The sequence below is a fragment of the Sturnus vulgaris genome, chromosome 7 (genome assembly GCF_052056855.1).
Source record: "Sturnus vulgaris isolate bStuVul1 chromosome 7, bStuVul1.hap1, whole genome shotgun sequence".
Lineage (NCBI taxonomy): Eukaryota > Metazoa > Chordata > Aves > Passeriformes > Sturnidae > Sturnus > Sturnus vulgaris.
The window spans coordinates 26,059,748-26,086,571 of NC_142249.1; the positions used below are offsets into that span (position 1 = coordinate 26,059,748).

Sequence of the window (26,824 nt, forward strand, 5' to 3'; positions counted from 1 at the left end):
GGGGCAAAAGGTGAGGGGCAAGGACTAAACTTTGGCGTGGGCGATGCTCTAACAGACCTGGACGCCGGAGGAGTGCGGCAACGCTTGCAAAGACGTTACAGGGAGGCAGCGAGTGCTCTCTTCCTGGCAGGCTCGCTGCCTTCCTGCAAAGCAGAACAGAGCAGCATCCCTTCCACACTATCTGCCCCAGAAGAGATGCGGCACCACAGGGAGGTAGCCAGCTGCCACTGGGAAAGGCCACATCCCGCCCTTCCTCCCATCTGCAATAAACCCCCACCGCGCCGCTTGTCCCCACTCCCCCCGAGAGACCAGACTAGGACTAATCTGTGCTGGCTGGGGTTTTATTATTTATTTATCCAAATAAAAAAAAAAAAAATCAACCAAATAGAAGCATTTTCACACCCTGGCAAGGTCAGGGTGAAAAGGAGGGAAAAGGCAATGGTTATAAAACAGGAACCCGAGGGCAAGGAAGAAGCTGTGCTCTGCCCTTGTTACGCAAGGCTGTGAGAGGAGGAGGGAAGGGAAATGGTGGGATTTAAGACACTGTTGGCACGACACTGCAGATGATCAGCAAAATGGGCTACTCGAAGAGGGGGGTGAAATTAAGTAGCTGCCCAGGCTTGCCTGCAGCCAAGAGAAGGCTTTGCTGCCGCAGAGCCTCGGAGCTCCTCCACTGCTTCCGAGAGCCCACTGCGGCCGCATTAGCCCCTCGGCACAGGGGCTGCAGGTAAGTGGCTGCTGGTCCAGTTTAATTGCAGTGGGGCCATGGCAGACGCCAAGGCAGGTTTCAAAGCTGAAATGGATGCACCTGGCTGGCAGAGAAGAGCGGGAGGGGGGAGGAAGGGAGGGCACAGGACTGAGAGGCGCCTGGCAGGCAGCAGCGGGTACAGAAGGCAGCATACCTGGAGCCTGCAAGGCAGCAGGGGATCAGTCGGTGGCCTGCACACCACCTCAAGGCAGGTGCCTTCACACTCCATGTGGTAAGCCAGCCAGCAGCCTTCCCAGGTCTAGATGAGATGCCAGCACACATCAGCCTCTGGCCACTGGTCAGCTGTGGGAGTGCACTATTTACAGCACAAGAGGCACAATCCTGCTATCTTCTTCCCCAGAGCCCTGGGAAGCAACCTTATGACGAATGGGCTCATTGCAAGTAATCCACCCCTCCCCTTGGGGCAAGCACCGCAGTGGCCTTGCTGCAGCCAGTTTCTCCACACCAAAGGAAAGGAAGAGACAAGCTCACTGTGCCAGACAGATGCAGAGCCAGGAGCAAGGATGTGCTGGCAGGGAAAAAAGCTGTCCCTGGGCTACCTGCAGCTGAGTAGCAGTATTAGGAGGGGAGAGAACAACTGGATCAGCTTTTATTCAGTTCACTCATCTAAACAGACATGTAAACAAGAAGTGACAAGGAACTGGAGAATGTGGTGCGCATACCTGCTGTCGTGCACCACTTGGGCGGAGGCTGAGTTTGCTGGAAGAGTGGACATCTGCACTACCCCCTGCCTGGAGGTGGGGGAAGAGATGCCACCCAAGCCTCCCGGAGAAACTGGGATCTATACAGATTGTTTTTATTGATTTTTTTTTTTTTTTTTGAAGCTGTAGTATCAGCATTTGCTGGTGTTGGGATCCCCGGAGGCTTGCTGCACTGCTACAGAGCAGCCCTTTGGCTGGGTGGGATGGTCCGACAGGCTGGCAGCCAGCTGGCGTGCCCAGTTTGTTGCAGAAGAGGTCATCTGTTCCTGGTTCTTTGTAAACCTGAGCTGTTTCTTCCCCAGTGCCCCACCTCCCCCAGCAGTCATTGCGGAGGAAGAGGGATGCCCCGTGGGTCAGTGACTTGACCCTCTTGCAGGTTCTTGACAAGCTGAGCCAGCCAGCGTTTTGTGGTGGTGTCATCCTTCAGGACCTGTGCAAAGGTGGTGTCCTTCAGCTGGTCAGGAAGGCACTGCCTGAGAGCTTCACGTGCCCTACATCAAGAGACAAGAAACAGGGCCCAACAAATAAACTCACAGGGGCAAGAGGGGAGCAAACCCCACTGGGGACACAGTGTTCCTTTCCCCTGCCAGAGCCAGCCAAGGAAAGCATTGAGCAGGAGCAGCACTACAGCAGGTGGCACTCAGCCAGCCCAGCTCCCACCCCTCACACTAAACCCCGTCAAGCAGCCCCTGCACCCCAACACCCAGCAGCAAAGTGACGCGATGCCAGGAGAGACTGAGGCAACAAATACACACCCAGCAGCTTCGGGCAGAGATACTGGTCAGCAGGAAATCAGTTTGTATTCTCTCAACTGAATTTTATCTACTGCTAACAGTCTGTCTGGTGCAGAAGAAGGAGAGTATAGAGTACTTTCCATCCCAGGCCCTCCTTTGTATCTTGTTCAAGCTACATTTGAGCTCAGGCAGCAGTAACCTGCACAGCTGGAATTTGCACAATGCCCCAACAGTCACTGATTCTCCCATGTACCATAAAAGCTCCTGTGACTATCAAGAAAAAAATCAAAGCAAAAACCCCACCCGTCTTCCACACTGAGCTAAGGCTGACAGACCAGAATCCTTGACTCCTCCCACGTGGGCTCTGTGGAGAACTGAAGAACTGTGCTTCCAAGGGCACAGGAGAAGCCCCTGCCCAAACTCCTAAAATGTTTACCTGGGGTTATCGGAAAGGCGAAGGTAGCAGCGGACGACATGCTTCAGCAGCCGTGCTGATGGCTCCTTGGAGAGCTGCAGGACCATTTTACCCTGTTTGACAGAGGCCAGTACCACCAGTTAAAGTCTTTAAAAGAACAGCTTCACAATCAACAGAGAATGGGGAAGATCATGAAATCACTCACTCTGGCTTCCAGTGGAGCACAGCCCATTAACTTCTATCTAGATACCCCTGCATGGAGCCCGGTGCTGCTTGCCAAGATGCCTTTGAGAATAGCAGCTTGTCATGACTTGGAAAGGGTTCTCCCAGCAGCTCGGGGAAAGCTCATCTCACTTCTGTTTAATTTTTACCTTCCTAGGACAACTTAGCAACCTTTTGTGAGATTAAAGAGAACCTGGGGTTTCCCCCTCATGGAAGACACTTTGATAAGCTCAGGCTGAGTGACACCATGACGTGTGTTCCCAAACTCTGCAACACCCCCTGTTCTCATATGCATTCCCTTCATTTCAACATCCTTTTAAGACAAAAGCAATACCCTGGAAAGCTAAAAAACAGGACTGGGCTCACCCATACCACATATAGCAGGGTGCTGATCCAGTCTTAGCACGCATCCAAGTGGCCTATTTTTTCTTTCTGCTACATCCTTCGTGAAGCTGTTCCAGGGAAGGAAGGCATAGACAGATCTTCCTGGTTCAATCTCTGTTTCTCACACTAAGTAGGACTTCACACACGGCTGCACCTTTGAACGTGCCTAGCTAAGCAAACAGTGTGGATGCCTTCGCACACCTGCTCTGAAGAATTTAACAGACTGCTGGCTTGTATTTAGGAGTCAATCACATCTGCTCAACAAGTTGTTTCTTTCCTGTAAACTACACTGGCTAGCAGTAATCATTTTCCCCATTAGCCAAATTCACCTGTATTTGGATATCCTGGCCGTTAGCAATCAGCACATCCCCCTCATCTGCCCTTTAGCAATCTTCCTGTTCTTAGCAATTCCCCAGGATACCAATTATTTCTTCAAAATAAATAACCACAAGCTTCTCAGAGAGCTCCTGTATGGAAAATAATAACTTTCTCTTTTAAAAGCATATAATACTTGTGTGACATCTTACTCAGTTATCAGCAGACATGGAAGTAAATCATCACCCTCCTTAGACAGGAATAGACTATCCTGATTTTTGAAACAGACAACGAAAAAGTCTGTTAACATTTTCATCTTTCTCTCTTGCACTATGGAATATTGATCTTCCCAGTGCTTCACCCAGTGGTGGGACTACACATGCTAACACAGCTTTACACACCCACATCCTTCTGTGTTCAAGGAAGAATTCATTTCTGGGAATGGCATGGTCTTCTTCCCTCCCCTACCTCAGAGTTTCTAATTGCATCCTTCGCTTTGCCCCCGAGTCAGATGTACTTTCATCAAAGCTGATCTTCTTGAGTGCAAAAATCACATCACATTGGCTATTAGGGACATCAGCTCAAAATCATTCACGTTTTGCTGCTTGTGGGTGAATAGGAGGCAATTTTTTCTTTACATTTGCACAAACAGACAAGTAAATATTCCTAATGAAAATATTAACATTTAGTCAGAAAATCAGCATTGCTAAGTGCCTAACTTACTGCGGCATTTTCTACTCCTGAGACCACTCTTTAAAGAGCAAACACACACACACAAAAGAATGGCAATAACTATGCCAGGGTAGATTTGTATTCCCCTTGGCAAGCTCAAGTTAGGGCTATTACTCCTGGGATGAACAAATTTTGAGTACCCAAACTTGTCCTTTACAGGGATCACAGAATTGTTTGCTCTCTTTGTATTCCAACACAAGAATCAGAGCATATGCAGCAGCTAGTAGGAGCCAGATTCAGAAAGGAAAAAAATGAGGGTGGCATTCCAGGCAGCAAAAAGGAAACCCATGAAACTCCTTGGTCAAAGACACTGTGGGTGCAAAACGTTTCAACAGGTTCAGGGGGTGGATGGGACAAACACTGAGGGTTGCTACATAGAAACCCCACAAGTGGCCCCAGAAATGGAAAGCTGAAAGTAGCTGGCAATTGTGGGATTGTTATGAGGACAAGTACAGTATATACTCTTGCCCTGCTCTTTCAACATGTTGTGAGATACAGGGATGGGATGAGATATAGATCCATGACTTGAACTGTGTGATCATTCTTACATAAAATTAAATCAATTCATGTCCCACCAACAACTAGAAACAACCACAACTCTGGAAAACCTTTTTCTTCTCTGAAGAGGTTTACCTGTTTTGTCTTGGGGACTTAGTATATCAGAACTAATATGCGTTCTCTTGACATGCAAACCAGAAGCGTACAAAGGAAACATGGAAGCAGAGCTACAGTGCCACAAGCAAGTAGCCCAAGAATGATTTGCCTCCCTCATTCTGTGCCACAGTCAGACAGCAGTAAAGTAGTTGCTGAAGAAGTGGCTGCTACAGCGTATTTTTTTCTTTTCTAGATATAAATACTTTAAAAACAAATAATCTTACCAGTATCATGGCAACATGGGAAAACCGCTCATAAGTCTGACAGATATATGCTAGCCCTGTGTCATCCAGGAGGATTTTCTGAAGAATAAACGTAGCAACCTAGAATGGGGAGAAAGCAAAAACAAAGCATATAAACAACGAATATACCCTGAGAAGGGACAGCCTTTGTGTGGTGCTCTTTTCAAATCAGCTCCAGAGCTGAAAAGCCTTCCAGCAGGCTTTACTCAGTGAAAGTTAGGAGACAAGAGAAAACGCAGGACAGTACACAATGCCTGGCATCTCTGGCTAAAGAAAAGAGATAGACACAAAGCAGAGTGTACAAGATTACTGGATTCAGGTTGCATAAGAAGCCAACTACTGCCAGGCCACTCGGCAGCCTCAGGTTTGGTCTGTTTGGTTTTTGAGGAGGTAAAAACTCCACTCAGGCTTGTCCCAGCATTTGCAATAGCAAAGAAGCCAGCTCTGCAGGGCACTGGCTGTCTGGTCAGTCAGAGATGAACAACAAAGCGTCTTTATTAAAACAAAAAAAAAATGTACCGTTTTGGAGAGCTCACTGCCAGACTCCATAATACGTAAGCACAAGGGGATAATTTCTGTTGTCAATAAGAAATTTATCACTTCTTGCTCGTCAGTTTTCACCAAGGCCCCTTAAAGTAAAAACAAAACCCAAAATCAGTAAATGATAAACTGTTTCAAAAAAATCTCACCTTTCAAAGAGAGCCTGTGCTCTTCCCTCCCCAGAAATTCAGTCTGAATGCCAGGCAGAGCAACTGACATCCTAGATATGTTGCAGCACAAGGCTGGAGAAGAAATCATTTTGGCAGGTAATCAGTGATCAGTGTAAAAGTAATGGGTTTGGGGGTTGTTTATTTTTCAAAAAGTGGATGTACTCTTGGCTCTCCCTCAGAAGAAACACAAACACAAGAGAATCATGGCACCCACAGCAACCTCTGGGAGAAAGAAATGCACTTTAAGACATTTTAAGACTCTTTATGCATTGAGAGAAAAACGATTTGGGCAGAAAGAAGAAAGAAAAAAAAAGGATAAGGGAAGACAGGGAAAATACACCCAAGTCAATCAGTGACAGAAACCCAAAGAAAGCCCGGCCTGCACCCATCCATCTCAGTGCTTAGCTGGGATGGCTGAGGGTGAAGGTACAAGTCTGCAGATACTTATGCTCAAAGAAACATGTTTTTGGCAATCCATTTAGACTTCAGTGGGATTTTTGTAAGTGAAAAGGAAGACAAGTCTGCCTCCACAATGGAAAAGGAGTAGCTCCTTCTCTTACTACTAGAGGACTTGGAAAATCCCAATAACAAGAGACTTCTGACTTTGGTCATGCAGGTCCGTATGGCCACAGCATGAACTGCTCAAGCTCAGCAAGAGATCAGTCCAGCATTAGTCTGGCTGCTTACCAATGACCCCGAGGCTTGTGAGCCGCAGGTACTCAAACGGACGGGTCTTGCTGACCGTGTGCAGGAAGGGGTACAGGAAGAGAGGAATATGAGCTGCCAGAAAAGCTGACCTGTAAGAAAGAGAGAACACACAATGTGAACAATAAGGAAAACAAAATGAGCATACAATCTAGCATTACCACACAGAGCCTCAGACTGTTCCCGGTGGGCCCCATTGCTACTGCTCCTCAAAGTTGGTTAACAGTTAATTCTCTGATGGAAAGGCAGGAAGCAAATCCTGCACTGGGGACAGCACAAAACCTAACACCTCATCTGTCAATTACCTGCATTCCTGCCTCAGCTGATCAGGAACTGAGCACACTCTGTTGTTTTTATTACCTCCTCCTGCCACCAAGACCCTCTGTTTTGTACATTCACTGTTGCATATCACCCTGCAGGTTCCCATTGCAAGGATCGTCAGCCAAAATGCCTGTGAAAAGTACCTCTCAGAAATACAGACTGGTTGAACTTTAGGCATCACCAGAATTTAAATGTGCACCAACACCTTTCCCCAAGAGTCCTCACACTGCCTTCTGCCAGTAGTGAAAAATAAAGACTGCAGGTAGAATGCTGGAGATTGCTAACAGAGGGAAGCTCTCTTGCACAGTCATCCAAAAGACTTCTTCCACTTTCAGTTTTCAAACTTTAAATGTGAAGGTGAGTCATAGGTAGTAAAACTACCCTATTTCTTTGGATATCATCTCATGGAGGGTTGCTGTTTAACACTGCTTTGCAGCAGCTCAAAACCAACTTCAGCTATGCTGCTGCTCAGCAGTACCAGAAGCCTTAGATTGTGGATCTCTGGGTAGTTTCCTTCTGAGTGTTAGCTACTGATTTTGGCTGAACCAACATCATATTTTTCCCTACTGACACGGGCTGGGCACAGACTGAGAAAACATGAAGTCAGACACCGGCTGAGGACTCCAAAAATGGCTCTGCTATTGCTTCCTTGCCTCACACTTGCCTGGGAAGGAGAGTCCTGTTCATTCCACCCTTTCAACAGCTGATCTAAAAAACTGTAAGCTGAAATTTAAGGAGTTCTTTTGATTTCAGAGAATATTCTGAGTTGGAAGAGACCCACAAGGATCACAGAGTCCAGCTCTTAAGTGAATGGCCCATATGGGGATAGAACCCACAAACTTGGCATTATTAATACTGTGCTCTAACCAAGCTCCTTGTATATATAACTGTAAGCTCAAGGATCCTTGCACACAGCACTCAACACAAAGGTACCCTTAGCTCTAGGTGACCTCCCAGAAGCTACCACAATCCAGTGTTCTGAGAATTTGCAAGATCTCAGGATGATCCAGGGAATGCAATGCATTTAGGACCATAAAGCTTCATCCTGGTAATCCATGCAAACAAGTAAAAGCAGCAGACAGCTGCCTATCTATCAGCTCTGTTGTATGTTTCACTTCTCTCAAGTTAAAAAAAAATGAAAGGAACTAAAGTGCTTCTGAAGTCAAACACATGGGCTGAGGTGTCAATATCAACACCTTAGAAAACTCACACAACTTGGAAACACTTACCTAGTTTCAGGGTGTGATGCAACACATTGTAGTAGAGCTAAAGCATTGCAGACTCTGTTGGACTGATGGGCTGTCAAAGTCGGAGGGTTGATTGATGGATAAATATTTACAATTTCCTACAAATTAACAGAGAGTGGAAAGCTAAAGGAGAAAAATATCACAAAGCTACACCAAAGCACCTGCCTGGCAAGGAACTGCAGTGACAGCTGATAACAGTCTGCTTTCAACAAGCATCACTTTCAAGTTACATGGCAGCCACCGTCCTGCCCAAGCAAGGGCAGAGCTGGGTCAGAGTCAATTTGACATGGGGTCACACAAGTGCATTCAAACAATCTGCTCCCCTCACCACATGATCCAACCAAGACCATTCCCGCAAGCAACAGTAGTAAGGGATCCCACCAGTTCCTCCCCAGATCCACCTCATGGATGCACAAGCTCTGCAACGTGCTGATGCTGCACCACAGAATAAAGGCACAGACAGCCAGACCCACCTGAAGGAGAGCTGCAATTGTGCCAAACGAGTGCCACAGCATTGGGGCGAGGTCAGGCACAGACTCGCGCTTCTTGCTCAGCTCCAGCAGTGCATTCTCCCGTGTCTCAGGGCTGGACAACTCATTGATCCATTGGTAGATCTTTTCACGGTCAACCTGAGCCAGTGCTGTTGGCACAGGCTGGGAGGGAGACAGGAAAGCTTCAGTCCAAACATTTTATCCAATTCTCACCCAAATCGTTCCCACAATCTGACAGAAAAAGAAACTCCTGACTGAGAGGGGACCTAAAGCTCTATTAAGATGTTCTGGATATGGATCCATCCCTTCCTTAGATTAATCTTAGTATTTCACCTCTTTGAAATTCTAAAGCTTCTTTTCCTGGCCTGACTTGTTAACACAGTCTCCCTTAATCCCCTTGTCAAGCAGTACCTTTGTAACTTCATTCAGCAGTGAGAGCTAAGCTGCTGCCCATCTGTGCCAGCAGAGCTCCTGGGGAGCGACACACACTTCAGCCAGCTATCACTTGCTCCACTTGCATTTAGCATGCATTTATTTCATGCTTCGAGTGCAAGATTCCACAGATTCAGAGTAAGGCAGAGGTTACCTTTTTCTCTCCACAAACAGCCATACGAGAAAAATATTCATATAAATACTAGAAAAAAATTCACTACTTCACCATCAGCATGACACTGGTCACAGTCAGTAACAGCTGCTGTTACCAATAGCTCGTATTGATACCAAGCACATGTTCACATGCGTGGAGCTAAAAGAGAATTTTTCAGGAATGACTTCGTGCAAGATCTCAGGAGAATTTGATTCCTTTTCAAATTAAGCCTAGAGAAGGGTAGACCTATATTCCTAGCAAAGACACATTTTCTACTTCTGAGGAGAAATACAGATTTTGCTTCTGCCTCTCTTGAAACACCAGGGAAAAAACAGTATCAAGATCAAGAAGTTCTCAATACAAAAAAAAGTGAGGAAGAAGAGGGAAAACAGGGATTGTATAATAATTTCTGAGGAGAAGGCAGGGCACAAGTCTTTCACTGAAACTTTGTGGCCTGCCTCTGCTGGCACAAGCAGCACTTGATGCAAACAAATAGTCTGCAGGCTTCCTAAGGAGATAGTCTGGTGACTCAGATATAAAATTCTGAGGAAGACAAAAACTATCAGCAAAACCTCCTGTGTGAGCAGTTGCAAAAGCCAGGTCAGAACTTTTCAAGCAATGCTGTAGTGGTTGGTACTGAAGCCAAGTACAGCCCTGCTGGTACTTGCTGCTGCTGAGCTACCCCAACCAGCATGCAACTAGCTCTGCATCCTGCTATGCATGGTGATCTCGGCTGTATTTCTTTCTTTCTTTTTTAACTCCAACTGAAACTCTTCATGTGCTCCCCCCAACAGATGCAAGCAGAGCCCGTACTGTACTGACTGCAACACTGTCACCAAGAAGCTCACCAGAGACACGCAGGAGAATACAGGGGAGCTCAGGAACTGAAAGTGCCTGCAACAAGACCTGAAGCCACATGGCAGAGGCAGTCCCAGAAGGGATGGAGAGAGACTTCTAAACCTTGGGCAGACAAGCAACAGCTTTCTTCCTCTGTATCTGCAAAGGCTTCCCTCCTCTGTTTATCCCCGTTTTATATCCATAGTAACATCCAAAGAGATTCTTCCCCAGCTGTGGGATTTCTCTCTCCTCCATCCACTTCTGTTGTATTATTTAACTTAAATATTCATACATAAGCCAATGTAGTGTTGCCAGTTCCTGTACTCTAGGGCTCAAATACTTAGCTGTTCATATTTCCTCCTATCCTCTTTTTTTCTCATTGTCATAGTTTAGGGATCGTATTCTCCACTCCAAACCACTTGTTACTCACTCACTCACTCCCTCCTTCCCCTCCCAGTCCCCCGGTCCAAGATGGAAAAGGGAATTGGAGGCACAAAAGATAAAGATCACAGGTTGAGATAGGAACAATTCACTTGAAACAGCAATGAGATAAGAAAACTAACTAATAACTAATATTAGTGACAGAGGGTACAAGAAAAGAAAAGTTATTGCTCACCCCACAGAACCCCCTCTACAATACCCAACTGCTTCTTGGGCCACACTAGCCCAAACCCAAATCAAGTCTTTCCTCTCTCCCTGAAAAATAATGTGAGGTGGTACAGAATAATCTCTGGGACCTAGCTATGCTCCCTCTTGTCTACTGTAAAAATTAACTCTGTTCTGACCAGAGCCAGGACACTCACCTACTCAATTTGTAATATTTTTTTCCCACAATCTCAAACTAAATTAGTGATCCTGCCAAGTTTCTTGTGCCCCTACAACTGTGAATGCAATTGCAATGCTAACTTCTACAATGAAGTTCAAAAAGAGAGGGAGAATGAATAGCGCTCATTTGTTTTTATGTGGGATGGTGGATTGACAAGCAGTATAGCAATAATGTTGTTATAATTCTGTTATCTAAAACTTCCATCTGTTTTTCTAGACTCACTGGAAGTTTCAGTTCCTGTAAGCTTAAATACATCGACCCCTTAAAAGCACAATCATGTGCTTGTGATCCCTAGAGAACACTAAGTAGATTTTCCACACAATTAGGTTTATGATATCCAATATCTGCCTTAGCCAGAATAGACTGCTTTTCACAGGCTATACAGTCACTCCTTTTGTTTGAGTTTAAATGGAAAGAGTTATTTTTTTCCTAATTCCCTACTATTGTTTCTTCTTCTCTCTCAAAGACACAAAATTCTGGGGAACCCTGAGGGCCACACAAATCCCGCAAGCTCCAGGACAAAATGCCACCAGGCTGACTTTCTTTTGCATGCAGAGAAAGTAAAACTTATCAACAGTATTACATCAGAAAAAATTTTGTAAAACCCTCTCTCCTTCTTGGAGAAAAGACATCTCTAATAATCCATAACAAATTGATTTAGGCAAATGGCTTTCTCTTCCTAATTGAGCTAGGCACACTGATAAAAGTCCTGGTCAGCCAAAGCTGGACACTGACTAACTGGAAAATGTGCTTTTTGAACTATTTTGATAGCCCATCCTTTCAGAAACACCAAAAATGAACTCTGAACTTCCATAGCAGTGAATTAGCTGATTCTAGCAGGGCTTTCAATTCCCTACAGCCACTTACAGGTTTGCCAATTACATTTATTGGTTTCAGTCTGCTCTTGAGTACTCTGTGATGTCTTCAGCCCGGAAACCTAAGTGTCAGCTCTGCCATCAGCATCACTGTATGAAGACCAATGCTCTAGCTCACCACAGCTTTATCACACCAGTGTTCACAATACCCAAAGGGATTCCTGGGCCAATTCGTGACCTTACTAAAAGATTACTTTATTTACCACAGGCCCCAAGCACATCTCCAGAGCCAAACACCATTCCCTGTCCTCTCCAGTCTAAGCACACTAACTATGGTACAAAACATTTCAATACAGAACTACCAGCTAGCATAAACTATGTATAAATTAAATATACATTCAAGTGAATCCTAAAATAAAGTTAATCTCTATTCTGAAATTTTTTTTTGTTAAAATTGTCTTTTAAAAAGAGAGAAAACCAGAACACAGGCAGAGGATTAATAGGAGATACACATAACCGGAGTCCTTAATGCATTGCAACAAGTACTTGGGAATTACAGTGCTATAAAAATGTAAACGCTGATTAAGAGAGTCTACCTGATCTGGCACACCCTTCCATGCTCTGGAGAACAGTACTTCAAACCACAAATATTCAGCAGCACTCCAAGAACCAGTTGCAGTCACAAGCATTTAAACCAAGAGGAAAAACTGAAAAAGTTCTCTAACTCCTGCTCATCAACACTTTAGTGGTTAGTCCAACCAGATCCTTGATTTAAGTTCATTTGAAACAGCTCTAACTGTTGGTTTTGCAATACACCTCCCACACTCAGGACACACAAGCCTCAATCAGCTCCAGGAAGTCTTACACATGCCATGAACGTGCATTTGGGGAAGTGAAAACCAAAACACAAACCAAATCACGTGGGAGATACAAAACAATAACCACATCCTTCAAACTCAGCTTCCATTTTTGAACCCACCCAGGCCAAGGTACCATTCCACTCCTGCCAGTCTGAACATCAGGGACCATATCCAGTCTTGGCAGCTTCCTGAGGGGGCTGAGGGAAAGCACCAGCTATGGAAGGTTCTGCACTGCAATGGGGCAAAAGGGAAGTAGGAACAGACAGCATCTGCAGCACTGAGGGGCTTTTCACTACCTACTCTGCCTCTGTAGTCAAGGCCACCAGTAAAACAGTTCCCCAGAGGGCAGAGGAGGTGGCTGGGCACGCAGGAGGTGTCAAGGATGTGTGTTTTAAGGTCACTTAAAGAAGATCTACTCTGAACCTTGTGCCTCAGCAGAAGGGTCTTCCGTATCCCTTCTTATCCTACCCTTTTCTATCCTTATCCTCTTCTTCCCTGCTTTTCCTCTTCCACGCTCTGTGGATAATTTTTTGGACGCATTTTGGTTGTAGATTAATTAATTTTAGACTTTTGTTTGCTTTTCCTCTCTGTGCTTTTTAAGTAGTAGAGCAAACCTTAACAACGAAATCGTCACGCTTCTGCTTTTGTGTAAAACCTGCTTTTGCCGATACCTTTGCCAGCGATTCTTTAAGGGACCTTAAAACACTGATTCACTACGGGAGGCATCAAGGCGCAGGAAGGGAGCACGGCAGGCAAGGGGGAAGAAGGGAAAGCTCTACGTGATGCACACGAGGCAGAGCCGGGTCACCCAGCAGGGAAACCCTCCAGGCCCTGGACGAGCCACGCCACAGCAGAGCCCGCACGCAGCACGGAGCGGCCTCACGGGAGCAGTCGGAGTTAGGCAGCTACCAAACGGACCCGGCCGGTGATGCCGAGGGGACAGAGCTCATCGGGGCTCCGCCACCCCGCGGCCTCAAGTTCCCCCCGCAGCCACAGGCGGCCACACTCCCGCTCCCCGCACGGCCCGCGTAACAGGGCCCCATCCCCAGCGCCATCCCGCCGCCGCCCGGCGGGGCGCGGAACCGCGTGCTCACCGCGGCCGTAGCCAGGCTGTGCATGGTCGGAGGGTGAGAGCGGAGCCGGTGCCGCCTCAAGCCGCCGTCACCGCCGCCGCCATGGACTCGCCGCCACCGCGACCTCTCACCCGCCGCGCGGGGCACGCCGGGACGGAGCTGGGCGGCGCCGGTGCGGCGCCGGCGCCTGCGCGCGGAGCGGGCGCGCGCGGGGCGCGCCGGGAAGGCGCTGCCGCGCTGACGTGAGCGGGCGCGCGTTGCGCGCCGTCTCGCGCTGCTGTGGCCGGTTCCCGCCATCCGCCACCGCCCCCTTCCCCCGCCCCCCCCGGGCCTCGCTCCGGGCTCCGCGGGACGCGCCGGGATACGCCGGAACGCAGGTACCGGGGCTCGCCGCCACCGATTCCTACCCGCTCCCGCCGGCCGCGTGCCCCTCCCGCCGCGCGGCGACCGCCTGCCCTTAGAGCGGCCCGGCCCGGGGCGGGCGGCGCTCCCGTGCTCTCTGTGTCCCTGTATGGCTGAGCGGCGGAAGGGGAGCGGGGCCAGGCCCGGGAAGAGCGGGACTACCGCCAGGCCGGGCCGGGAGTGGCGGCGCCTGAGCGCGGGATGCCTGGGGGAACCTCCCCGGCAGCGCCTCCCGGGCTGCGCGCAGGGGCCGCTCCATTCATTCTTTCTGGTTTTTATCGGGAATACGCTTCGCCGTGCTTTCCGGAACCCTTGGGGCTGTGTCTCTCGCCCCCCGGGCCGAGAGCCCCCGGGGAAGCCAGAGACCTCGGTCCCGGCCGTGCCAGGTGGCCGCGGGTCCCGCGCCGTCAGAAACGAGCTCCTTTTCTTTCTTAGGTTTCCTCCAGAACTTTGGTTCCCATTTTATACTGGCTTTCCCCAGGCACTTTTTCCCCACGATCTTTCCTTAGATTCGTTGAGGTTAAGGGGTTTTGAGGACTTCTGTGTCTGGAATTGTGTCTGCTCACCTTTCAGCAGTAAGGAATCGATGCACTGCTGTTCATACCGGCAGAAATTTTGTTAATCTAAATTTCCTTCACTGCTGTCCAATTCTTCCTCACTGTGCTTAAAAACAGTGAAACGGTTCCACCAAACTTCTATGGAAAGTTCAAGCTATGCTTCCGTCTTCCTTTAGCCATTATTTGGCTTGCCAAGTTATGCGTTTCTCCTTTTTAACAGGTTTTTAAGGTGGAGCATACTTATTGTTGCTAGCCCTTTTCTGTGAGAAAGCATGGCGCTGTTAAAGGTGCACGGACCTGTCCGGATGCGCAGCATGCAGACTGGGATTACGAAATGGAAAGAAGGGAGCTTTGAAATTGTGGAGAAGGACAACAAAGTGAATCTAGTAGTTCACTACAATGTTGGAGGAATTCCAACAACGTTTCAGGTATGCCAGACATTAAGGCTTTTGTTTTAACAGTGCATGGATTCTGCTCTCTTGTGAACAGCTGTCCTCTTCAAGGCTATTAAGTGTTCTGCAGTCTTCCCTCTGTCACTGTTTCTTGTTCCTCGTTTCCTGAACACTAATCCCTTTGTATAACTCTCCAGTAAATTACGTACAAGTATTGTTAAAGGATCTGCCGAGGTTGGCAGTGAGATACCACTGAATGGGAAGAACCAAAAAAGCAGAGAAAAGTTACAGAAGTATAGACCATCGTGGCCCACGTTTTAGATTTTTGGAACCCTATAACCTTTCTGTTACTGGCATATTTGCCTTCTCTAGAGGAGAAGATCCTGACCACTTTATACTGTTTCCCCAGCTGAAGTTTAATGGTGTTAACACACCTGCAGCCTTTTGCAAGGCTTTGCTGAACATTAGTTGTTACAGTTTTAGGTTTTAAATGCTGATGCAGATTGCTGTTAAAGATTCTCTTGAAATATTCAGCCAAGATTTTTCAGATTCTATAGTTATTTTCAGGTCAGTCTTCCTAGATTTTGTGCAAAATGCCCCAAATCAAAAGCAGAGTACTTTTTCTGTAAGAAATGCATACCTGTTTTAAAAATATAGACGTGGCATAAGAGCAGTTGGAAGAAAAATTATCCTGTCTTATTTAGCAACTTTGCAACAGCTTAAAGTGATCTATATGTTGGCTTCTGCTTTTTCATGCTGTTTTTCATCAGCAAGGTTCACCAGTCTGTTCTCTGAGCCGTTTATTTCTGCGTGCAGATGCTATGAAAAAAAGTTAATTTCTTTTTGAAAGGTTAGGTTTTTGCTGCCTTAGTGTGCTGAAAAGTCTCAGCAAAGAATCTGGCAGCTGTCGTTGCCTTGAAATCAAGGCTGTGAGGAAATCATTAGCTGTGGATTTTTCTCACCTGTGTTGCTGTAGACTTGAAAATAATCTCTGTCTTCTCATGTGATGCTGTGGTTTAATCCACAACCTGTGTGCGAGTTTGGTTTAATCCACTGTTGGACCATGTTGTTCTTGAGGGGAGCAATCTTGTCTTCCCCTCGTGCATTCCCTGGGTGGTTGTTCTCATACACTCCTTTCTGCCTGGATGAGTGATACGATGTGGCAGCAACTCGAAGGGAGGTTCCACAGGGAGGATGAGCCTACAGAGCAGCTAACCGTGGCCTAAAGGGGCAGGTTTTGTTCCCAGCCTCTCACATCTGCTGTCTCTGGCACTTGTCAGGTCTCTTTGGGAGCTCAGTGGAGGTTTTTCACAGAAATTTGGGAAAAGGATTGAATTCAGGATCTAGTGGAGAGGGTGATAAACCACCATGCGGCTGGGACTGCAGCAAAGGAAGAGGAGGAGTTTTGTGCTGGAGGGTAGTTTGTGTGAGACAGCCCCAGGCTACTGGCATGCCACTTCAGGTGTGACAAATTCCTGATGATCTTGCTTTAGAAATAGCATTCCCTGTTTTTTTGACAAGCTGCTCTGAGAGGACGGTGGGTGATTTTCCTGCCTGTTTTTACTTTTCTGTAATGGAAGGTTTGGATGGATCCAGCATTGTATTTCTTTCTACAGTAACTAGTGTGTCATCAAATTTCTTCTGATGATATTGTAGAGATGTTTCAGAGCTTTAACTAAGTTGTCTTAGATAGTATTAAGAGAAATACTTTGTTTCCCTGCACCTGCCAAAACTTTGTGACACTGACTGGATCATAACAGATGCATGAAGAGTATAGATGGAGTCTTCTGACAGCATTTTGAGGTGAAATGGGTTGTTTTGCACTGAGATGGTGAGGTAATTGTAATCCCTTTGCACTGGGCTCAGTGTTTTAAGAGAGCATGAAAATCTTGGAGCCTTTATTCAATTCTTAGATCTCTGAAGATATTTTTAGCTTATATTTTTAAAAAATACCAACAGCCCACAAAAAAACCCAAACAAACTCAAAATACAAGGATTGAGCACATAGTGTTTCAAAAGTGTAATGTTCCCGTTGAAACAAGCCCTTAGTTTCTGATCACGGTGGTTTTACAGCCCCCCTTACAAGCTGCTGTTGTGTCTAGATTGGTTTTCCAAGAAGTTACAGATCTTAATGGAAAAAAATTTCATTGGTGGACATAGAGTGTCTTTTATTATCTCAGTCTTTTTGAGCTACCCTCAACCTGCATGAGTAGTAGAACCTTTACCCAACAGCCAATTTTTACAGGTGACTTAGCATGAAGTAACAAATAAGGTTATTATAAAGTAGCAGTGGCATACTTAGGGGGGACAAAGTCTTATTAAAATTATTTCTGTACTCGACCATAACCCTGAAAGTTTTGACACTATTTAATTGTTACGATGTTACATACAGACCAAGCATGTTTCTTACTGACTTACTCCCTCAGCAGATTTTTTAAGCCATTTCAAATCTGTCTTCTCTGGGAGCAAATTGTGAAGTGAGACATTTGTGTTTAATACTTGAAACTTTCCTCATCTAAAATGGTATTTCACACTTTATGTAGAAGTTTTTACTAAATGGGATTTCAAAAAGTTGTTTTTCTTTCACATTTACAAATGCCACACTCAGTAGGAAAGTAAGTTTCAGAAAGCTTGTCCAGGACTAGAAACTGTTGAGCAATAGTGATACTGTCCTTACAGTTCTGTCAGGTGCCAAGGTCACAGATTATATTAATTCTGTGAGGTTCAATGTTTCCTTGAAGTGGAGCAAGGAGAAGTATTTTGGTGGGAGTCTCTCTTATCCTGTCTATTTGAAATATTTTGTTTGAATCTGTAAGTATTTTGGCCTTTTGAAGTTGGATTTATACTTACAGTCACCTTCTTGTTTTCAGTTAAGCCATAACATTAAAACTGTGACCTTACGACCCAATGGCAGAAAACTGTGCTGCCTGATGCTAACACTAAAGGATACCAGCTTTCTGACAATTGATAAGGTACCATTTAAAGATGCAAATGAAATGCGGATGTATTTGGATGCAGTCCATCAAGACAGGATTCATACTGGTAAGTGCAATTGTTGTAAATCATGTTATAACATTATGGAGAGGTGTTGTGTTTTCTTTTTCCTATCTTATCATGGTTTAACTATATCAAACAACAACTAAACCCCAAGCATCTGCTTAATCATTCTTCCTAGTGGGGTTGGGAAGACAATGAGAAAAGTGAAAATGAGGAAACTTGTGGGTAGAGACAAAGTTTAAGTAAGTAAAGCAAGAGCTGTGCACGCAAGCAAAGCAAATGAGGAATTCATTCACCACTCCCTGTGGGCAGGGCAGGTATTCAGCCATCTCCAAGAAAGCAGGACTCTACCATGTGTAATGGTGACTTGAGAAGACAAACACCATCACTGTGCCTCCCTTGTATCTTCCCCAGCTTTCTACACTGAGCATGATGCTACATGGTGTGGGATATCCTTCTGGTCAGTTGCGGTCACATGTTCCGTCTGTGTCCCCTCCTGGCTTTTTGTGCACCCCCTGCTTCCTCAGGGGTGATGTGAGCATGAGAAAAGGCCTTGACTCTTTGTGAGCAGAGCTCAGCAACGACTATAACATCTCTGTGATCAGCACTATTTCCAGCACAAATCCAAAACATAGCCCTGTCGTTGCTACTGTGAAGAAAATTAACTCTGCTCCAGCCAAAACCAGCATACATCTTCAGCACATTTTGTCCTCCTTGTGTTCCCTGCCTTTCTTTGCACTTCTGTAAATGCTTCTTTCTGGCCTCGAACCCAATTTTTTCTTTTATATCTTTCTCATGCTGAACAATAATTAGAGATGAACATACAGGATTTCTTTACGTTGTGCGTTGGTATTTGAAAGATTGTCTGTTGATCATCCATGCACAGTCTCTTCATTTTACTTACTTAGTTTTGTCCTTTTTAAGGCTAGGAAGTTTGCTGCCAGTTGGCTAAATGACTAGTATGAGGGATATCCATATACACAAGCTTATGTCTGTGCATTCAGAATATTGTAATCTATTGGCAAGAAATCTAGCGTGCTCTTTCCAAAATCAACTCCAGCTAAACCTTTTGCAAATAAAAATCCCAGTCAGTTAAATGACAGTCAAATCAAATATTGTGTACTTTTTCTGTCAGCTGGGAAACCCTCACAAGGATCTGGCAGCTTTGGAGGTGTGCTGGGCAGCAGGGCCACACAGAAGGAAGCTAACAGGCAATTCTCTTACATAGAGAACCAGGTTTGTTAAATTGTTCACATTTTCCCTCTCTAATTTTATTCTATTCCTCTCATTCTCTTATTGTATGTTGTAGTAACACGGTAAATACTTTACATCCAAAGTGTTTGTAACCGAGAGAGCTTGGAATAGATGTGTATGGGGTGATTGGCAATGCTGTATCATGTTTGTGAGGAGACATCTTTGTCAGTAAGAAAGATAAGTATCTGGCTATGGAAATCAGGCTGTGTTCTTCACATAGGAGCTTTTAGGCAGACAAGAAGTAGAAGGAGGGTCCATGACTGAGACTTGCTTCTCACATAGTTCTGAATCTCCTTTTGTTATATGCCAAACACCTTACATGCATGTGACCATATGTTAGTCAGCATAAGTTTTAATGAGTTTAGCAGACTTCAGCCAAATGTGTACATTGAAAAGCAGCTGATCCAGGTTTGTTGCAGAATAATTACTTAATTTGTGGCATTCTGCTCACATTTTTTTGTAAATTTCACAGACTTTTACCCAGAAGTTGTTTTCCTTCGAAATATATTTGTTCTTTTTCTCCCCAGATTTCATTGTGTATCTACTGGCTTTAATTTACTTTATCTCTGTGAATATTCTTGTATTACTGCCCTGAGGGAGACTATTTCTGACATTGTCCCAAGACAAATTCTACATGTTACTTAAAGGCAATCTCACTATAAAAACTTGAGGCTGTGTATACAGTGGTGAGATTAGACATGTTCAGTTTTTTAAGTCTGAAACTGACCAACGTTCCTTAGTCAACCAATTATTACCTCTTTCCATTGCATTACATGTAGGGCTTATTTGGCCCAAGGTGGTCAGGGCACTGTTTTAATTATGTGGATTTTAGTACAGTTTTTTAATCCTTTTAGTTGTAATACCACCCAGGATTGATCTGGGGATAGTTCGGAATCATGCCTTGGGTTTTTTAATGTCAAAGCTTGTAAAGGAAATTTTAAAAACTTAAGTTCAACTGATTTAGCATTGGAAAATGAGAAGGGAAAGTGGTTACTGCAGTAGAGTTTCATGTTTACAACTTGTATGACTCAGTCAAAATTTTACCCATGTGTAATTTAAAGTCTGAATCTGTTACAAGTAGCATCTCTGCACTTTTGGATGCTACAACTGTAGCAAATAAAAAGTGGTGAAAATAATGCATTAGACTAATGATGGTCCTGTTTTTTCATTCTTGGCTTTTCTCCCTGGCCCCTCCACTTGGGCTTTGCAGACTCCTCCCAAAAGAGTGACTGTGGAGAGTAAGGAGGAAAATACATTTCGCAAGGTGCTGGGTACCCCAGCAAGAGGCTCTATTAAGAATTCTCCTGGAGCTGGAACACCAAGCAACAGGGTGAACCTTTCAGCATCTCCTGCATCATCAGTCACTCACAGGACAGGCTTGTTGGAGAATCGGTAGGAGGATTTTCTTCTTACTATGATACTGTTAAAATTCAGCTCTTTATGGAGCTACAGGTGGAGCTCAATACACTGAGACGTAAGAAGGGGATATAAATCTTCCTCTAGTTTTGCTGTTACTTTTAACAGTATGTTAATATATGCTTTTATAGCCTCTGACTGGTACTGGCACTAGAGCTTTAAGTACAGCTTAAGAGTTGGGCAGACCAAATGCTTCTCTGTATGCTATAAAAGTGGAGATTGCAAAAGCTAGATTCAAAATGTATGGAAAGCATTGAGAAATTCTGTTCAGTTGCAAGAGGGTCCTTTACTAACATTTCAGAAAGAATGACCACAAATTTTTCTGTCATCAGTGAAAAGAGGAAAAGAACACAACCCCCTGGTTCAGAAATGAGTGAAGATTATCCCAAAGAGAATGATTCTTCAACGTAAGTAACAGTTGTTTCTGATTTAAAATTCCTTGTTCATTTGTAAAGTATATATTTTTGAAAAGAATGCTCTCAGCACATGGACCAGGTCAGTCAGCTTGTGAATACATTGGATGCTTGAAATGAGGTATGTGTTCAGGGTTAATAAGGGAAATACAAACTACTCCAGCAGATGATTTGCATGAACTGGCACATGCAAATTTTGTGCCATCGATCTTTTGTCAATTATATCAGTCAGAGCTGCATGTGGACTGTATGTGCTTTGACCCTTTTCAAAACAAAAGGGAAATTGCCATTTGAAGAAGCAGCTCCATGTGTTTGAAGTCAGATTTAATTGTAAGAGGACTTGTTTAAATGAATGGGTTAAACTTATGTGACTGAAGTTCTACTGTTCGTGGTCAACTATTAAAGGTGATAAGAGAGAGATGCTTTAAAAAATGTTGTAAATATTGAATGGGAATATCCCATATCTTCCATAACTGCACTGCCTTCCACTCTTCTCTCTGTAGGAATAATAAAGCCTTGAGTGATCCAGCATGGAAGTACTTGAATAGTAGCAGAGAGAAACAGTTGAACCTGAAGCAGGCTGAGGAGAATAAGACATCAGGTAAAAAAAAAAAAAGTAAAGCCAAATGATACCTAGCCTTGTCCAGTACAATTTTACCCCTTTGATACTAGTTCAGCAAGTTGCTGCAGAGGTGTTTTTTTCCTAATTTGCTATGCCATTAACTTTGTTGCTTCCTCCAGAGCTGTACATGAGATGCAAATATCCTGCCTTCATTTTCAAAGCCAGTCCTGCTCTAGTGTGGCCTTGACTTTTATTCTTCGGTGCTGATGCCAGCCCATGAGCCAGCTTGCTTCAAAATTAAAATAAGCAGCTTCAGACTATTCCAACCTGCCTTCTTGACAGAGGATTTCTGTAAACTCCCGTTTCCTTGCTTGCTTATTTATTTTTAAAACTTTCCTTTGCTCTTAATGCCCATGTGAACTGTAGGCTAGTTTTTGTGATTAAAATGTGTACTGTTTGCTTTTACTTTGTTATCTCTTTCCCAGACCTTACAGGGGGACTTCTTTGGGGTCAAGACTTTTGTCCTGTTTCTACCAAAGTTCTATTGAACACTGCTGTGGGACAAGACTTTACAGACAATACAGAAATTTTAGTAGATAAGCTAACAAGCAGCATTGTTCTTCAGTTTTATGAATAAGTACTTAGCTTCTTTCCTCATAAAGAGTAATGCATTCAAGATCTTGTTTTCATGAGGAACGTTGGTAGATGAATTCTTTTTTTAGTGCATCTCTGATGGCACAAATGTGCTGGAACAGCCAGTAACATGAATGTTTACCTCTGAATGGAAATCTGGTTTTGTCTTCAGAGTAAAAACTAGAGTCTGCATATCCCTGCAAGTTCTGGTAACAGTATTGCAAACTTCTTTCATACATCTGCATTTCTGAAAGTCGTGTGGCTCAAACAGCTTCAAGCTGGAAAAGCAGCAAATGGTTATTCATTATTCAAACTAAATTAGGCTGTGATTCACTGTAATAGGTGGGTTTTTGACTCTTGAGAGCATTTTTTTCATATGGCACCATCTGAGGCATTAGAGTCTCAGGATCTGTCATAATGATATCATAGCAATGAAGCAATCCTATTTTGCTCCAAGCATAATAATTTATTGTGGAATTGGGAGTGGGAGGAGAAGCTATTTTCACTTCTGCATATTTACCTTGAATTCTGAGAACACTGCATTGGAAATCAGGAGTTTTCTGTACATGTGTCTTGACTCTCTGAACAAGAGGAAGGAATTTATTAACTTTCATGTAGTTAAGATAATGACTCTAATATTTCATATTGCTCTTTGAATTTGATGGAGACTGAATTGAATACGTTAAACTCTATAATGCCTTTACTTACATATCATTAAAATTCACATTAGTATTTCTAAACATATGTATTAGTAGTCTCCAGACCAATTCTAGAAACCAATATTTGAGGATTTTTAAACCTTTTGACTAAATACTTTCAAACAACTTGTTTATTGTAAAAATAGCTGTGTAACCTGGAACAAAATGTCCTGCTTTTCTTTCTCTTTTAAAGGTGTTTTACCACTGCAGTCATCATCATTTTATGGTAGTCGGTCCACTTCAAAAGAGTACTCCACTGGCAGTTCCACCCTGGACAGGTAGGGCTGAGTCACTAGAATGAACTGTAAATAGCAGTTGTTTCACAGGAATTAAGCTCTTCAGTTTCCTGTGTGTTGATCACAAGGTGCTTAGATGCATAACATGGTGGGTTTTGTTGGTTTGGTTTTTTTTTTCCCTTTCAGGAGCATAGTCCAGTTCTTCAGTGTCTTCAACTGCCCTGCTTACATCTACAAACTCTAGTTACTGCTTGCATTGGAAAGACTTTGTAAAATCACTTAAATCTGTTATAGTTATTAATGACTCTAGATGGTTCCAATTCTATATAAACTCTGGAAGTCTGAACCTTTGCTTCGTTTTTCCCAAGTAGATAAATAGCATGCAATTCTATATTTTAATAACAGTATTTTAGCAAATACTAAATCCTGCTGAGCTTAGGATTCTTCTTTGTCAGGTGCTATGCAGTCAGACTCGTGGTTGCTGCCCTAGATAGATGAGATACAAGATCAAGGGAGAAAAGAAGCATTGTCTATGTTTAAACGTTAGGAATTGAGGTCCATAGTGATTAGGTTACAAGAAGAAGAGACTGAAAATGAAGACTCTGGCCCAGATGTGAATTTAAAGCATATATTGGGAGTGGTGATCTCATGCTATGTAATCATTCTTCCTTTCATCATACACTTGGAGAATTATTAAATGTTTGTAAGACCAAGGACTTGGTTATACTGCATGCACACCCGTGGATATAAGGAAATTTAACCAAGCTAAGAATTTGACACTTCTGGAAAGAAATGTGCTCTGTCATATCTCTTTTTCACTGTGAGACATTCCAGTTATCTTGTGTGGCTTTACCAGTTTTTGTCTTCCGTAGTGCTGCGATTCCAGTGTCATGGACACTTTGAGGCATCTGCCTCTTTGAGGCAGAGCATTACAAACCTTACCCTTCTTTTGCTTTAATGTTTCTAGGTCTAGTGTATCCAGCCAGACCTCTTCAGCCAAAAGAAGCCTGGGATTCCTTTCTCAGCCTGCCCCTCTTTCTGTTAAAAAAATGAGATCTAATCAAGATTACACAGGATGGAACAAACCCCGAGTGCCCCTTTCTACCCATCCTCAACAACAGTTGCAAGGGTAAATTTAATTTCCTTTATCTAACACACATACTTTGATCATCAGAACGTGCATATTCTTGTTATCCTTATTTAATTTAAAAATTATCCTGAAATTAATGAACACTGAGACAGGGAACGCTTTTCTTAGTTTGGAGGGATATGTATTCTTGAATTCACTTCCTGGGAGTTTCAGAGACATAATAATTTTAGGTAATTCATGTTTCTTTAATGATGATTCATTTCTCCGTCTTCGTGTGTGTGTATATATATATATGCATTTTTAAAATATTTGATTGTAGAAACTCATGAGTGCTTTCCTGCTAAGTGCTGCCTCCCATGAGTTTTCAGTTTAAGCTGAAGGGCTGGGGAACAGCTCCAGTAAGAAACTCTGTGGGGAGAGACTGGGGTGAATATTCTGTGTGTTAGTAGTGCTCTGTTTAATTCTGGCAAGTTTGCACATTGACCATTAGACACAAAGTTGTTTGTTTGTTTGTTTTCAGGTTTTCAAACTTGGGAAACACCTGCTATATGAATGCCATTCTACAGTCCTTGTTTTCAATTCAGTCTTTTGCTAATGATTTGCTCAAACAGGGTATCCCGTGGAAAAAAATTCCACTCAATGCACTTATCAGGTAAAATTCACTTTCTATGAAAGCTGTTTTCTCCTTCATTACTGTTAAACTGGTTTGGTAATATTGGAGCATCTTTGTAAAGGGTCATTTGCCTGTATAGGTAATAAAAGAAATCCTAAGCTCCCTGTATTTTGGAGTTTTACTTTTGAATTAGGAAATTGGCTCTTAGAACTTATAATACTGAGTTACAGGCATTCTTTTACTGTATTTCTAGTGGCAGAGTAAAATGCAAGAAATTGCAAAATAAGTTAGATGCAGAAAAATTTCTTTTAAGAACTTTGCCAGGTAGAGTTTAAGCTGTTTCACCTGATATGTGGGGCTTTTGTTTAGTAGCTGTGGAAAGTGTTCAAGTTTTGCATACTTAATCTTTCTCAGCCAAATTCAGCCATTTGTGATTTTTATTATATAGTCTCTTGTGTACGTCATTTCTTTTCTGTCACTGAGTAAGATGCAGGATTATCAGAAGCATTTGTGTTTCTGTTTCATCATTTTTTATATCTTTTGAGGTAATTTTCTATTTTGGTGTGTCATCTTGAACTCTTTCTACACTACTTGGGATCAGAGGTTGTTCCATGTGCCTCTTGAAATGTCCTTTCTCTAATTTTTGTAGAAAGACCTCTGAAGGTTGTGCTCCATATACCTAATGGGCAGTGTGTGATCCTGTACAAGTCAGAGTTGATACTCAAAGCATCTACTTTGTCTTCTCTTGGTTTGGCTATATCATCTAACCTGGTGACTGTTTTTCTGGTTGATCAGTGATTGCTTATCAACTGCTGTGGTTTCCTAACATGCTTCATTGAGCAGCTGTAGAGGGCTAGGACAGCACATGCTCTTCTTGGAGTTCTGCAGAGTAGCAGAAACTTGTCAAGCTGCAGTAAACAGCAGATTCTTGGGGTAACTAATAAGTTGTTTGGTTTGGGCTGTGAGGAGATTATACAGGTTTTCCCTGTCTTTGGGCTGGGGTTTTTTTGTGGCATGGAATGTGACATCTTCCTATCACCTTCCCATGTATGTAGCATGACTGAAACTTATGCTTGGAATATATTTGGTGTGTACGTCCTGTGAAATTGTAAAGCAGTTGTAAAAGATAACTAAATCACAGTAGCTGTGAGGCACAGGTAAAGTTAATTTCAAAAGCTTTGTAGCAAAGCTAACAGAAGCACTAGCTTGAACCAAGGAACTCCTCACGGCTCTTTTTGCTACAACTTTTTTCTGTTATAATGTTTTTATTGCTGAAAGAAGTAAGGCTTGAAAATGAGTGGAAGTTTAAAAATAAAACATAAATTGAAACCATTCTGACCATTCAAGTTGAATTTAGTGACTTTGAGTTGCTTATTTTGGTACTGTGTGATATCATATCTCCTATCAGTACAAATGTTTTCAAGAAGCATTATGAAATCTTTTTCTTGCTGTCAAAGAGCAGAAATAAGTTTTTAGAGCTTTATAAGGCTTTTCTCTTTACCTTAAAAGACTGTGGATTGGTTTTTTGATTTTGTTCATTTGAGTGCTGTTTGATGATGGCCTCAAATGAGATCTCGACATTCTTGAAATGGAAAAGGTTAATTATATGTGGGATATTTTCATGCAGAACCCCTGAACCACTTATCACAGGAGAGAAGCTTTTAGGAACTCTTAAAATAAGGTATCATGAGTTCTTTTATGCTTCTCTAAAGTCCTGGAAAACCAACCAGTGTTTCATTGCCTTCTGCAGACGTTTTGCCCATCTGCTTGCTAAAAAGGATGTCTGCAGCCCTGAGGTTAAGAAAGAGCTGCTCAAGAAGGTGAAAAGTGCCATTTCAGCTACTGCAGAGAGATTTTCTGGGTACATGCAGAATGTAAGTATCATTGTCTGGAAATAGTGATGTGCAGTTTGTTCAGTGTTG

The 26,824-nt window shown here is 43.6% G+C and overlaps 2 protein-coding genes across 2 annotated transcripts in view; one reads left to right on the forward strand and one right to left on the reverse strand.

Annotated features, from left to right (window-relative positions):
• Positions 1-327: 327 nt before the first annotated feature.
• On the reverse strand, positions 328-13,864 carry CNOT9 (CCR4-NOT transcription complex subunit 9). The gene is made up of 8 exons (XM_014888084.2): positions 13,661-13,864; positions 8,625-8,804; positions 8,134-8,249; positions 6,566-6,675; positions 5,688-5,797; positions 5,151-5,249; positions 2,641-2,732; positions 328-1,961 (listed from the first exon to the last, which is right to left on the reverse strand). Exons 1-8 carry the CDS (start codon positions 13,682-13,684, stop codon positions 1,793-1,795), a joined length of 900 nt encoding a protein of 299 aa, XP_014743570.1. The 5' UTR covers positions 13,685-13,864; the 3' UTR covers positions 328-1,792.
• Positions 13,865-13,921: 57 nt separating this feature from the next.
• Positions 13,922-26,824, forward strand: part of USP37 (ubiquitin specific peptidase 37) — a 33,565-nt gene continuing 20,662 nt past the window's right edge. Inside the window, exons 1-11 of the mRNA XM_014888070.2 lie at positions 13,922-14,016; positions 14,819-15,026; positions 17,861-18,032; positions 19,123-19,223; positions 20,452-20,633; positions 20,990-21,064; positions 21,574-21,671; positions 23,157-23,241; positions 24,167-24,328; positions 24,810-24,941; positions 26,653-26,776. Of these exons, the coding sequence (XP_014743556.1) occupies positions 14,871-15,026; positions 17,861-18,032; positions 19,123-19,223; positions 20,452-20,633; positions 20,990-21,064; positions 21,574-21,671; positions 23,157-23,241; positions 24,167-24,328; positions 24,810-24,941; positions 26,653-26,776 (1,287 nt within the window). The 5' untranslated portion in view covers positions 13,922-14,016; positions 14,819-14,870. The remainder of the gene's footprint in view (positions 14,017-14,818; positions 15,027-17,860; positions 18,033-19,122; positions 19,224-20,451; positions 20,634-20,989; positions 21,065-21,573; positions 21,672-23,156; positions 23,242-24,166; positions 24,329-24,809; positions 24,942-26,652; positions 26,777-26,824) is intronic.